The sequence below is a fragment of the Quercus robur genome, chromosome 5 (genome assembly GCF_932294415.1).
Source record: "Quercus robur chromosome 5, dhQueRobu3.1, whole genome shotgun sequence".
Classification (NCBI taxonomy): domain Eukaryota; kingdom Viridiplantae; phylum Streptophyta; class Magnoliopsida; order Fagales; family Fagaceae; genus Quercus; species Quercus robur.
The window spans coordinates 51,679,857-51,694,548 of NC_065538.1; the positions used below are offsets into that span (position 1 = coordinate 51,679,857).

Sequence of the window (14,692 nt, forward strand, 5' to 3'; positions counted from 1 at the left end):
ATATAAAGTTCTATTGATCAATGCCATTAGTTGAAGAGTTCAAGTGATGCTCACTTTATGTTCGAGCAATTTGTTAGAGATAACTATTCCATAGTCACATATTGTGACCATGTGCTCTTTTTTGTCCCAGTTGGATTTTATGTGTGTATGTTGGAATATGGAAAAACTATATGCTGATTTGGGGATTCGAATCTTATTTTTTGCATTGCAGTCTCATCTAGTGTTGGAATCCAAGAACTTTGTAACTTAATTGGCTTCTCTCCATATATAAAGTGTTTGAGAGTTTAGGAGGAGAAGTGACATTCGAACTGTGAAAGTAGTAGTACATTATAATTATCTTCTTCTTTTTTTGTTTTGTTGAAAAGAAAGACAATATTATTTATTAATCAAAAGTTGGTAAATCAGAAATTACAAGGGAAATAAAATCTGGAGAAGCAGACTCCATCTAGATTGTGAGAGGAAAAGAAAGTCCTGTTCTCTGGGCTAAGTTATGTGCAACTGCATTACCTTACCGAACAATATGAGATAAATAATAACTCTGTAAAGAGCTAACATAAGACAATGTGTTTTTTAAAATCTTGTGTTGGAATGACATTGTTGATTAACTGATTTAGTGGTGTATATAAAAAATGATCAATGCAATTTACAGGTTACAAGTGATGAATTTTGAACGCCTTAAGCCAAATTAATTCATCATATGGAAAAAAAAACTCAAATGATAAACTATTTATTTGCTATGAATAGATCACATAAAATATTTGTACGAGGCAGATACAAATATTCATTTCATGCAAAGGAAGGCGCCAAAATGCTCACATTAATCACCCTAGCTACACATAGTAGTTACCAAAATCAGTAGGAACAAATATATTTGTCTTTCCTACATATACATACAAATTTCAAAAGCAGCAATTAAATTTTGAACACTTGAAAATGAATATGAAATTGAATTCAGCACCCTCTCATGTAATATCTCTTTAATTCACAAACACTTCTCAACAACATAGCTAGTTACAGATGAAATATACTGTTGAACTAAATATAAGAGAACTTGATATTTAATATTTCAATGTAGTAAGTAGAAAGAAGTGTCAACTTGTGTGTAAAATTATTTACTGCACCAAACAGATGCACTAGGTCATAAATAGATATAATGCATGCTTATTTCTGATTCCTGAGTTGGATGATAGTTGACAACCATATCATAAGCTAGTATATTTTTTGAGAAGGATATCATAAGCTAGTAGAGAAAGATACCACCTGGAACAAATAAATATATATAAATTCCAAATCAGATAGTAGAAGAAGACATTAAATATAACAAGGCCACACGCCACAAAAATTTTATAAGCTCAATCGGTTTTGTAAAGTCAACAACAATATTTTTTGGTCACTAGTCACATCCCTTAAATAGTAGTAATAGACAAATGTTAACAAGCACTGCACCAGTGCTAGTTAAGGTTGTATTAAGGTAGACAACATTTAATAAAAAAATTAGAGATAAATAAACAAAAAAGACATAAAATTGGTCCTACAGGTTATTTTAATATATTTTTTCTCTATAGAATTGGCCCTACACTGAAAAAAATGACATAAAACTATAGAAAAAAGACAAAAAACTGTATAAAAAAGTCAAAAAATTGCTGTTAATGGACACTGTAATATTTGGTCCCATAAAAAAAACGAAAAAAGAAGAAGAAGAAGAAGTAATTTATGGGGTTTGGTTTTGTATAGAAAACATTTGAAACATGAGGAACTATCTTCTGAGGGTTAATAGTTGTGACAAACACAAACAAAATGTAATGTAATAGCTTTGGAGATATTCGGAAGTCAGTTTTATTATGTCGGTAAAGTAAAATCAAAGATCAAATAAATGATGGATTTTTGCTTCTTTTTCTTTCACTGTACACTTGGGTGTTTCTTTTCTTTTTTTTTTCTTTGCCAGGTCTACTTGGGTCTTTTCCTTTGGCACATTTTTGTCCACCAATTCAGCATATCTTCCTAATTCAATGCCAATTTCGGCTTTTATAAGCCATTTCCCAAAAAAGAAAAAAAAATGGTACCTATTTTGATTCTAAGATCTCTTTTCTAAATGAGCACTGATCACATACTAAATAAAATTTCTTTCAAAACTAATCTGGAGAGAAACCTTACAAAATCTTCATATATCTTTATATTGAGTGTAAATTTTGAAAATCTAACCGCTGGATTATATGTTCTTATTATATTTTTCATGCTTATAAAATTTCAAGAAGATCAAAAATCAATTGCTATGTTATCAAGTAAATGTTAAAATTTCAAGTTTTTGTGATTTAAAATTGTGTATAAAAAATAAGTTTATTGATCGAATGATAAAAAAATATCTAATTTAAATGAAATTTGATATGCATGTTAAGAATATAAAAAACATGAAATTTAAACATTTATATTTTCAAAATTCACACCTAGAAAAAAGATATATGAGAAATTTGAAAAGTTTCTTAGAAACTTTGTTCGCACTTACTGATTGCTCACATAACATTATTAGGCCCCATAAGAACAAGTAAAGAATTAAAACAAAGTTACCAATTTATTTGCTTTAAAAAAAAGAAAAAGAAAATTGTTAATCTAATTCACTTGCTCTTTGTTCAAAAAGAAAAAGAGTAATACTACAATCACAAACTATTTTACAATATTTTTACAAAATGTTGATGTGACTAACTTTTTATTAATTTTCATCTAAACCCATCATGAATATCACTTTTTTATTTACTAATAATCATTCACCCCATCAATAGTTTGTAAAAAAAATTATATCTCTAGCATTACTGAAAAAACAAAAAAAAAAAACTTATATGAGACGCTAAATTGATAAAAATAAAATAAAAGGTACAATTCACACCTAAAAGCAGAAACTGTTATTTGCTAAAAAAGAAAAAGAAAAAGCAGAAACTGTTAAAAACTATACTTATATTGACCAAAAAAGAGTAAACTATAAAATTTAAACTCATCCAAATTCCAAACACAGGATTAAATTATTATTTTTATTTAGTTTTAATGTGACATTTGGTTAAACAAAAGTAAAAAATCTAAAAAGCCACCGAAATTTCTTTATCTTCTCTTAATAAATGTTTTGTTATTGTTTTGGGGAGAAGCGAAAAGAAAGTCTAAATTGTTTGCTTACATATATAGGCTACTAAAAAAGTCCACCCTATGCTAACAAGAACCCGGCAAATTCAACGGAACGGACCTAATTGGTCCCCCTCAAAATTCAAAATCTTTTAAATCACATTTCCATTTCTAAAATTATTTCCCAAAATTCAAAAATTTTAAGATTGAAAAAAAAAAAAAAACAAATAGTACTATTAGACAGTACATGCAATGGGCTAAAATCCAAAGCAAAGAAACAGTGTTTGGAATTGCATGCTCAAACAAACGGACACACTGCTTAGTTGCATACATGTGTTGTGTTATGTCTCCTCTCTCTCTCTCTCTCTCTCTCTCTCTCTGACTGTCTCCAACGGATCTCACCCAATCTCTCTCTCTCTCTCTCTCTCTTACAGCATACATATCATATACAAACTCTCTGAGATTCTCTCTCACTCACTCGCTTCTTTCTTTCTTTCACTTGCTCTTTCTCTTTCACACAAGCTTACAAAACACCTTTTTTTTTTAATATTCAAGTATTAGTCTATTTCTCTCTCTCTCTCTCTCTCTCTCTCTCTTGACTATCGTTTTCTTTGAAAGAAGCCCTCGTGAAGTGCATGTGAAGCTTGGTGGGAGATCCAGGACTTAATGATCCAAATGGGTTCGCTTGCCTTTTTCTGATTCAGGTGATAGGGGTGTTTCCCTTCTTGCTTTTTTGATTGTTCTTCTTCTTCTACTTCCTACTTTTTTCTTTTTGTTTTCTTGTTGTGTTGTTACATTAAGTTCCTTTTTGTTTTCTCATGGCCTTATCTGATTCTCTCTGCTTTGTCGAAATCCATAATCTTTTTCAAGGTTTTTGAAGTAAAAGCGGCTTGAGTTTTTGATTGCTGCTGGGATTTCAAAAGATGGGTTACTTTTAGTTTGTTCTGGTTCTGGGGTTTTTGCATGTTGAAGTTTCAGAGGGTGGTGGTTTTTTGTTGAGGTTGGGGTTTTTGGTTGTAATCTCATGCATTGGAGTTCAGGTGGTGGCTAATGCTGCTTCTTTTGGAGTGGCATTTGAGTTTCGCGCTTTAAAGCTTGAATCTTTTTGAGCTTTGGTTTCATGGGTTAAAAGGGATTGCCCTGCTTACTTTATATTATTGGTGGGTTTTATGCCTTTGAGTAGCTTTGTTGTACTTGAGGGTGTTATTATTGGAAATGGGGTCTTGCTAATGGGTGGTTTTGTTATTGATGGAGGATCTTTAATTGTTTCAATTTTGGCATTGTTTTGGGCTTTGCTATGCCTTCATTGAGATATCATTGGTGGGTGTTAAGGAAGTAATGCCATAATTGCCAAGAGTTTGTGACAGTTATACAATAAGAAATGCTATATACATTAATTTCTTTCCTAAATTTTAAAGAGATTCTGCTATTGGAGGCTTTAGTGCTCTCATCATGACCAGAGCTGTCCGCGATAGGATTCTTAAGGATGCGAATGGTGATATCGGTGATCATCTACGTAACCACATACATTTGACGAATTGTATTCACTTGAAGAATCATATGCACAAGAATAGCCCCATAGTAGCAGATAGGTCTCTTATGAGGGACCTTGTGGTCCTACAGAGGTCAAGATCTCTCAGGGACCCTTCTGCAAGTCCTCCCTCATGGCACTCACCTTCCATTGTTGATCTACTTCCAAAGAAGGGTGAAAATGATGCGAGGATTCGGGAGGGGAGAAGGTCTATTGGCATTGAGCGTCGGAGGGAAGCTAGGAGGATGTCAGGAAGCTCACCAACATTCCCAAATTTATCCACATCAAAAGTTGCTCCTGGTGAGGTCAGTGGGGGTACTGATGGGGTAGCGGCAATAAGCGAACGTAGTAGCAAGAGTGGAGTTGGGAATAGAAGAGTTAGGAGAGAGGAGTCTAGTCGGAAGAGTAATAGGACTGATGTTTTGGGTGGCAACGAGGAGCCTCCACTCAATCAAGATGGAAATGTCTTGGCTCATGATGTTGTTTCTAGAAACTCTGAATCTAAAGATAGAAAGAGTAAACAAAAGGGGAAGCAAATTGGAGATGTTCAACTTAAGACCCTGTCTGAGCAGTTGAATGATGGTCCAACTGATGATGTAGCATCTTCTAACATCCACCTTCGTGGAAGTCATTCTCGATGGGAGAAAACTGTTGATGAACCAGAAGCCAGCATTCATGGGTACTCCAGTGGGTTAAATAGAGTTAAAAGGCGCAAGTTTCGAGGCACAAGAAGAGCTCGAGCTGCTACAGCTTCAAGAGATGTTGGAGCTCAGAATGAATTGTCTGTGGCATCTAACACATTAGCTCAGGGTTCAGCCCGTGCCAAGTATTTGATGGAGGAGGGGGAAGAAGAGTATGGCAACGCAAATGTCACTAGGGCTCCGGGAAATGGGTGTGGGATTCCTTGGAATTGGTCAAGAATTCATCACAGAGGTAAAACTATTCTTGACATGGCTGGAAGAAGTTTGTCTTGTGGTTTATCAGATTCAAGGTTAAGGAAAGGTGGTTCAACTGCCCATGGGAGAGAAATGTCTGACATGCCAATGGCATCTGATTACACAAGCTCATCTACAAGATCTAATTCAGAGGCACTGCCTCTGCTGGTTGAGGCATCTGGATCTCAGGAAACGACAGACAATGCTGGTTGGGTCCATAACTATTCCGGTGAACTTGGAATTTTTGCTGATAATTTATACAAGCGTGATGTTGATTCAGACCTTGCTTCTGAAGCTAGATCTGGTGATCAACGCAAGTTGAGAGGCTACCACAAAAATAGACACCAGAGCCTCACACAAAAGTACATGCCAAGAACCTTCAGGGATCTGGTGGGACAGAATTTGGTTGCACAAGCTCTTTTAAATGCTGTCATGAAAAGGAAGGTTGGATTGCTGTATGTGTTTTATGGACCTCATGGCACAGGTAAAACTTCCTGTGCCCGCATATTTGCCCAAGCTTTAAATTGTCAATCTTCAGAACATCCTAAACCTTGTGGATTTTGCAATTCTTGCATTGCGCATGATATGGGTAAGAGTAGAAACATACGGGAAGTTGGTCCAGTCAGTAATTTTGACTTTGAGAGCATTATGGATTTACTTGACAATATGATTGTTTCCCAGCTGCCATCACATCATAGAGTGTTTATCTTTGATGACTGTGATACTTTGTCCTCTGATTGCTGGAGTGCCATATCAAAGGTCATTGATCGAGCTCCTAGACGTGTGGTTTTTGTCCTTGTCAGTTCGAGTCTTGATGTTTTGCCTCACATAATCATATCCAGGTGCCAGAAGTTCTTTTTTCCAAAGCTGAAGGATGCAGATATTATCTATACTTTGCAGTGGATTGCGACCAAAGAAGATTTAGAAATTGATAAGGAAGCACTAAAACTTATTGCATCAAGATCAGATGGATCATTGAGAGATGCTGAGATGACTCTTGAGCAACTGAGTTTGCTTGGCCAGAGGATCTCTGTCCCTCTGGTTCAGGAACTGGTAAATTTATCTTCACTTTTGCTATCAGAATTAGAATTTTATATTTTTCATATCCTCTTATGTTTGCTTTATGCCTATCATCTTGAAAATATATGTTTTAATCTTGAACCACATAATGTAAATATGCTTGAGATTTTGCAACTAGATATTCATGGTGACGTGCCCGCAAAATATTAATTCTAGAGCTGCTTCGTATGCCAATTGTCCTTTAGGAGAGTTAATTATCAAAGTTTCACTGTCAAGGTCTATTTGAGTTAATGTTTTTGATGTATTATTTAATGAAATATGATGATTTTTCCAATATGTTGGAATAAGATTTTGGATGAAATTTTTGTGAATGAAAGATGAATATTAATGGGCTGACACTTTTCTCTAAACCACCAAAAATGATGAGAATTCTCATCTTTTCTCTTGGGAGATTACAAGGCTAAATGATAATAATCACTATCAGCGTGTAATAATATCTGAAATTTCAGATTATTTTAGCTTTACAAGTGTTTGGTAGGATAAGTAATTGAGTACATTTATGATGTATTTATTAGTCTAATATTAATTTGATTAGGTTTTATTTATATAATAGTCGATGTTTGGGTTTCTTTATGCTATGTTGCTTTTGAAATTACTATATTTCAGTTGCATATTTTTTAAACTTTATATTTCCATGTTTATTGCATTTCTAAGTTGAACATGAGAAGACTAATGACATGAACAAATTATTTTACTTATCAGCCTATGGGAATGTATGGTGCATGTTTAGGTTTATGATTTTACTTATTTTGTGTTTCTGCTGTATCTGATGGTTATTTGCATCCTCTATGAATGTTTTCCCGTAGATGTAAAGAAGTTGTTGTCATTATTTCAAATTTCAATTACTGTTAGCTCCTTTGGTTGCGTATTATTGTCTTATCATCTGCAAGTGTGGCCTCATTTTCTTTCCTTCTGATGTACCCTAATTCAAAATTTTTTTTTATTAAATCTTTTTGTTTTATTTATGATGCACGTCCATAAAAAAATTTTCTCTGCATTTTTCGTCTTTAGAGAAAATTCCCTTCTATATACTTTCTTTCCAACACTTGTTATTAGTAACAGATGTCATAGATAATTATTATATCCATAGTATACAGGAATGCTTTTCTACCTTTACAACAACTGAAAGTTATAAAAACTTTTTTCAGGTTGGGCTTATCTCAGATGAAAAATTGGTAGATCTTCTTGATTTAGCACTATCTGCAGACACAGTTAACACTGTGAAGAACTTGAGAATAATAATGGAAACTGGTGTAGAGCCATTGGCTTTGATGTCACAGCTTGCTACCGTCATTACCGATATACTTGCTGGTAGTTATGACTTTACAAAAGACAGGCATAGAAGGAAGTTCTTTCGACGACAACCATGTGAGTAACTGTTACCAGCTATATTAGATAAAAAAATACTAATTCATTTATTTATTCACAAGTTTTGGTGATGTTGATCATATTATCTCTCTGAAGATATGTGTATCTGAATATCTATAATTGCGTCATTACTTGTTCTTTTCTTCATCTCATTTTATACCAATTTCATGTTGTGCAACTCTCTTTCAGCCTTCCTCTTTAAATAATAAATTGAGCTTAGTTTGTGCCAACTTTTCCTTTGTGGCTTTTCTGATTACAGCTCAATCTTTGTTCTTACTGGTTGCAGTATCCAAAGAAGATATGGAAAAACTGCGTCAAGCTCTGAAAACTTTATCAGAGGCTGAAAAACAATTAAGGATGTCAAATGACAAATTAACATGGCTAACAGCTGCGTTGCTTCAACTAGCTCCTGATCAGCAGTACATGCTGCCCACTTCTGCGGACACTAGTTTTAGTCACAGTCCCATAGCCCTAAATAATGCGGGTGGAAGAGATTTAGCCAGGAGAGTAAGTGAGCATTCTGAGATGTCCAATAAGGAGAGACGCTTGTCAACAAATGTCAGAATAGAAAATCTCCGTGCTGGAAGTTCTGCTGATTTCCGAGAAAATGGCACACTTAAGGGTATTAATTTAGAGAAAAAAAGACATGCTGGGACTAGTATGGTTCATCAACAGACATCCACACATTCTACTGACAATAACAGGGTAAGTGGCAGGCATATTTCTGGTAAAAACCATAGAGGAATTGCAGATATCTGGTTGGAGGTGCTTGAGAAAATTCAAATTAATGGTTTGAAGGAGTTTTTGTATCAAGAAGGGAAGCTGATCTCAGTCAGTTTTGGTGCAGGTACACCCCAATATGCATTCATCATTTGCAAGTGCCATGATTAATGCCCCAATATCTCTCTGTTAGAAAGTTTTTTCATTATTGTCCTGTTTTATGTTGATTTCATATGTGAAAACTCTTAGTGCATGGGAATTTGAAAAGTTTTGGGGATCAATTGGTTTGTGGAGGCATAAAATCTTGGGCCAAAATTGGAAACTCAAAAATTGAAGTAACTCACATTGCTTTTTCCGTATATTTGCCAGCAACACTAAATTTAATTGAAGTGCCCTAACTTCTCAGTGTTCAAGATACTAAAGTTTCAATTTGTTGCCAAAACATCCATCTGATCTTACCAATGTGTTTACATCATTCTTCCTCTGTTGTTTATGGAATCTGGTTCTTTTGGGGTTATAGTTGATGGTTCTTTTTCAATTCCATCTCTCCCTTTTCAAGATGTTAAGAAGAAGACTAGCCTTGAAATACTTATGACCAATAGTATTTTTTTTTTAGGCTACAAGTTAGGTAGAAACTTCATAATCATATAAGGGATTCCTTGCTCTGGATGTACTCAGAAAACGAATTAGATTGTGTATTAATGTGACTCTTCATTTAATTTACCCTTTAAATGTTCTATTCATTGGAAATCAAAGAACTAAAATCTTTTTAGGGGTTTCTATATTTGTCCCCCTTGGACTTTCACCCTTGTGTCTATTATGCCCTAACCTTTCATTTGTCGCAATACCTGTGTCGCTTTTGCAAACTGTGTCCTGTCAATGATTTTTGTCACATAGTCATGAAGGGGATAGGGTCTTGTGCATGAGAGATTGGCTTTGCTGGTCATCATACAAAAATATACATCAATCATCTTATTCTCAATTGCTTGGTTTGTTATTTTGGGTAAAACTATCAATAACTATCTTGGAGTGATGATTGAAAACTCAATTATCATATAATTGAATAGTCACATATGGGTCAAATGGCCACTTTGTAAGTTTCTTGAGATCCCCTATTAATAGATGACATAAAACTGTTGACTGAAGGAGCTAATTGGCACAGGAAAATTCCAGGGAGGGTATTGCTTCTAAGGAAAATTTGATGAACAGCAGAAAATTTCCAGGGTTTAACTATACAGACGACTTTCTTTTATGCCATGAAATGACAATCCCCAGCTCATATAGCCAAGGAGTATCCCTCCCTTAAATAAAGGGGAGGTCTTGGGTTTAGCACATGGGAGATGAGATTTAGGACTGCTATTTCACATGTAGACTACTACTGTCGTCTGCTTTGGGGGGGGGGGGGGGGGGGGTGTGGAGAGAAAAAATGACCATTATTGCCTTCTTGTTTGTCTGTGGAGTCCATTGGTATTTATCCAATCCACAGGATGGGAGCAATTTGCAAGGTTTGAGGCTATTACCCATTGTGTGACCTATGAGTGTCACCTGATTTGGCTCATTGTTTCTGTCTAACCTTGAATCTCTTGGTGTTTGTAAAGTATACTTACCCAAAATACCTTCACCTCTTTTAGCCAGTTTCACCCAGATTCCCTTAAATATCAAAAGATGTAAAGAACTTACCTCTTTATGCCACTCAGGAAATATGAATACATGTTCTCATTATCATAGCAAAGATTTATTTGGAAATTTTTATGATTAGGTGAGGCTGATTCCAAATTTCTGTTTTAGTTTTAAAGGCAAACTGGCAAATTCCAAATTCCAAATTCCAAATTTCATTTTTGAATTTAGAATTAGATTTTATTTTATAGTTTTGAATTTGGGCTTTGATGTTGTGGAGGGTTTTATGAGATGTAATCATGTCTTAATGTAATCCCTAAAGCCTAATTAAAAGGGGCTCCTGGAATAGTTTGAAGTGGAGTGAAATTTGAATAAATAATCTGATTAGAGATGTTTCTCTAGGCTTGGTGGTGAAGGTGAAGACTAGGATATGTCCTATTTATTCATCCATTCCAAGCTGCATCAGTCCAGCTGCCAGCACTGATGCCTCTTCACTTTAAGAAATGCTTATCTACATTTATTTCTTGACTTCCTGTGCAGTAACTAATGGTTTGTCCAATTAAATTGCTTTTTCTTGCAGCCCCTACTGTGCAGTTGATCTTCACTTCACAACAGACTAAATCAACAGCTGAGAAGCTGAGGGAGCACATTTTAGAAGCATTTGAGGCCGTTCTGTGTTCCCCAGTGATAATTGAAATTAGATGTGAACCAAAGAAAGATTCAGGATCAGGTGTACATGTGCCTCTTATCTTATCAGCTTCTAGGGACAGTTCATCTCAAATTAGAGATATAAATGGAGTCGGCACTCAAGCCCAGCTCTTGCAAAGTGACAATGTTGAAATGGGAAGAAGTGAAATTGTAGAAGTAGCAGCTTCTCCGAGGGAACCCAAGGGTAATGAGCACGGTGATAATCATGCAACAGCTGATAAAAGAGGCTTAGGAGGATCTGGCGTGGGAGAAGGAACAGCTTCTTATAAGAAAGCAACCATGGCTTCACTCCCAGAAAGACGAAAATTTGGTGAACAAAGTCAGAGCCTTGTTAAAAGCAAGGTGTCCCTTGCCCACGTAATTCAGCAAGCTGAAGGATGTACACAGCGAAATGCATGGTCAAAACGCAAAGCAGTTTCTATTGCCGAAAAGCTTGAACAGGAGAATTTGTATGTAATGCAATCCCATTGTTCTTTTTCAAAATTAATCTTCTTTCTAATTACACTTTACCTTAAAATTGAATAGCATTTGATGGTTGACAAGGAGCAACCGAACCTCTTATCACAATTACATTAAACTTTAAAACTTTAATACCTTCAAATGACTGGAAAATTTGCTGTTAGCACCTCCTCCCCCCCCATAAGAATGGAGTGGAATGGAGTGTAAGGTTGTGGGTTCAAAACTTTCAGGGTGCATTTGTTACTTATCAAGAAAAAAAGGTTGTTCGTGATATGAAATTATTTGGTCAGGTGTAATAGACATGGATTTTGAGTATGTGGAATTTCTTGTCAGAGTTCAATTCCATCTTCTCAATTCAGTAGTTGCATCATCATATGGCCATAATTGGTGACCTTTAATCGGTCTAAATTGCTCATTTCTGGGAAGATAACAAAGAGAAGCAAGTTTGGACACATTCCTTTTATAAATAAAAGCTTAGACATATAAGTTTGAACAAATTTAACTTCTTTAATTATGTGACAGCTTGATTTTCAGGAATGTGTCCTCCCTAAGGAGAGAAAACAGAGGAACTTTTCTTCTATATTTCATGTTTAATTTAGTATGAGTACACTTATACTGTGAACAGAATAATGGTTGGATAAGTTTCCTAGAATAACAACTAGGATCCATTTTTGCCCAATTCAAAATGGAACTCTTTGGTATTTAAGACAGTGATAAGAATATTTTGTACGCTTAAACATAATCTTGTCTCATTTTATATCGGTTCTAAAAATTCTTAAATTTACAGGAGACTGGAACCTAGATCAAGAAGCCTACTTTGTTGGAAAGCAACTAGAGTAACTCGTCGGAAGGTAATTCATAGTGATTTCATAACAGTCTTATGATAAATTCTTTAAATTCCACTCTTTTGAGTTGTGGACTTTTATTTAAAAAAAAGAAAAGAGAGAGTTGATATTCTCCTCTCATGCACATTACCATGTTGTGCATTCTTACAATTAGTTAAGTCCAGTATTAGAGGAGGCATTCTTTTTTTTTTTTTTTTGGTAATTGAGTAAAGGTAATATAACTTTAATGTTTGTCCTGGTTATGTTAATGGAGAGGCATGCCAAGGATCAGTCTGTTAGGGGCCAGAAATGGGAGAAACCTGTGTGTGTTTGTTTTCAATTCTGTTGTACATGGTTGAGGGCTGATTGATGTGGGATGAGGCTATATAAGGGCTTCATTAATATTTCTTACATAGTTAACCTCATAACCTAGTACCTAATACTAGTTTTTCTTGGAAAATTTACCTCTGCATGAACATATATGGTGCTAAATGTTTCAATTGAAAACAACAGAATAGCAAAAATGGGATAGATCAAAGAAGCAAAGCAATAGATGTGGATTGATCAAGGGGATATTGGGAATAAATTACATGATGGATATGCTTAACTTCATATGTGTTCATGCTCAGGTTTATTTATAAATTAAAATCAGGCGGGCTTGAGGAATAGCAAAAAGCCAACCCACAATAGATCACTAGTTTGCAACCCATCCCTATTATCCATGTGAGACAGTCATTAAAATAAGCTTGAGTGGGGGCAAACTAATGGTTAACCCACCTCATTTTCTTATCAGAGCCTCATCAGCCTATCATAGTACTTCAACCAATTTTTTTTTTATAGGTAATAGCAGCTTTATTGATTAGAAAAGTACAATTTGTTGACGATAGTAAACTCACTGCACTTGAAACGAATACGAACAAATCAAAAAGAAGAGCTAATAGAAATTAAGAAATCAGATATGGAAATACAATGCGTAAAACCCCAAATACGAGACCTCTCAAACAAAGTCCCAGCTAGCAAAGACTTCAAAAGATCCACAGGTCTCTCAATATCTTCAAACATATGTGAATTGCATTCCCGCCAGATTAACCACATAAGAAAAAGAAAATTAATAGTACTTCAACCAATTCAACTGCTTTCTTCTCTAAATAATTATTTCTATGCTCATCATTTCTTCTTTTCATCTTCATTCAAAAGTTATTTAACTCTTTAGGTGTCATGTTCTTTCCAGAGTTATTGTTCGTGTTTTTCAAGGCCATATTACATTATGTTTTCCTTAAGTGTAAGCTTAGTCAAATTAAATAAATAAAGAAAAGAAAAAAAAAGAAATGATATTAGTGTAAAAGAAAGTTCTAGCCATGCATAGTTTTTTCTATACTTGATTGGACCTACTGCCAGTCATTGCCAAGACCATCTTGTTAAAGCTTCCCAACTTGTCTTTATAAGATTTTCCAACATTTAAATTTTAAGTTGCTAAATTATTCAGTAAGATCCATTTGGTTTTTTACCCCGTTTTTATTTCTAATCTCATTTTAATTAATAGCTAAGTAATGATTATTTTATTGTGATCTGTTTGAGGATGTTGCTTATGAGTGTGGCCATCTGCAGCTTTCACGGTTGAAAATTAGGACGCGAAAACCACATTCATTGCTGAAGCTTGTTTCCTGTGGAAAGTGTCTCTCAGCTAAATCTCCAAGGTAATGCAAGAAAGGGATTTAGGATGGCTTAGAAGGGTAGATTGTGCAACATCATTTGTATTATTTGTATTTAGCGATTTTCCTGCCATTTCTAGGTTAATTTATCTTTCAAATATTTTTTCATTGAATAAAGGTATGATTTATATCTGATTAGAAAATGTAGGAAAGAAATTAGATAGTGCAGCCTCTATTAATGATATTAATTTTTTATGAGCAACTGTTCTGTTTTTAGGCCTTCTTGTATTCAGTCAAATGCAGGCTTTAATTAGTTGTGGTATTAATTTTGGGTGATGCTAGGGATACTACAAATGTGGCATAAGGCTTACAAACTGATGTATCAAATTTTTAAACACAACAAAAAATATTTAAGAAATTTATTTCTTATATTGTTGATGTGCCAATCATCTCATTCCTTCTCATGTCAGTTTGTAAGCCATTTGTTGTAAAATTGGTGGTAGCTTCCACATTTTCCATGAATCTTTTACACTTTGTGCCGATCAATAATTAGCCTGGGCAAGGCATTGGCACAGTACGTGCATTACAAGAAATGCCTAGTGTAACTGTTTGTAGCTAGAGCTCTTTCCACTTGTCTACCTTGCTTTACTTCTAAAAATGCGTAGGGAAATGTGTATCTAATCAGTGTTA

The 14,692-nt window shown here is 34.8% G+C and overlaps 1 protein-coding gene across 1 annotated transcript; it reads left to right on the forward strand.

Moving 5' to 3' along the window:
* The first annotated feature begins 3,467 nt into the window (after positions 1-3,467).
* Positions 3,468-14,433, forward strand: LOC126726287 (protein STICHEL-like 3). The gene is made up of 7 exons (XM_050431513.1): positions 3,468-3,812; positions 3,979-6,627; positions 7,803-8,022; positions 8,309-8,869; positions 10,940-11,516; positions 12,314-12,377; positions 13,959-14,433. Exons 2-7 carry the CDS (start codon positions 4,561-4,563, stop codon positions 14,049-14,051), a joined length of 3,582 nt encoding a protein of 1,193 aa, XP_050287470.1. The 5' UTR covers positions 3,468-3,812; positions 3,979-4,560; the 3' UTR covers positions 14,052-14,433.
* Positions 14,434-14,692: the final 259 nt, after the last annotated feature.

Excerpts from the sequence above, each read along its gene's own strand:
- LOC126726287 (XM_050431513.1), top strand. The coding sequence starts at position 4,561 with ATGACCAGAGCTGTCCGCGATAGGATTCTTAAGGATGCGAATGGTGAT. Across the intron at positions 8,870-10,939 it reads CTCAGTCAGTTTTGGTGCAG|CCCCTACTGTGCAGTTGATC; the intron begins GTACACCCCAAT and ends TTTTTCTTGCAG. Across the intron at positions 11,517-12,313 it reads AAGCTTGAACAGGAGAATTT|GAGACTGGAACCTAGATCAA; the intron begins GTATGTAATGCA and ends TTAAATTTACAG.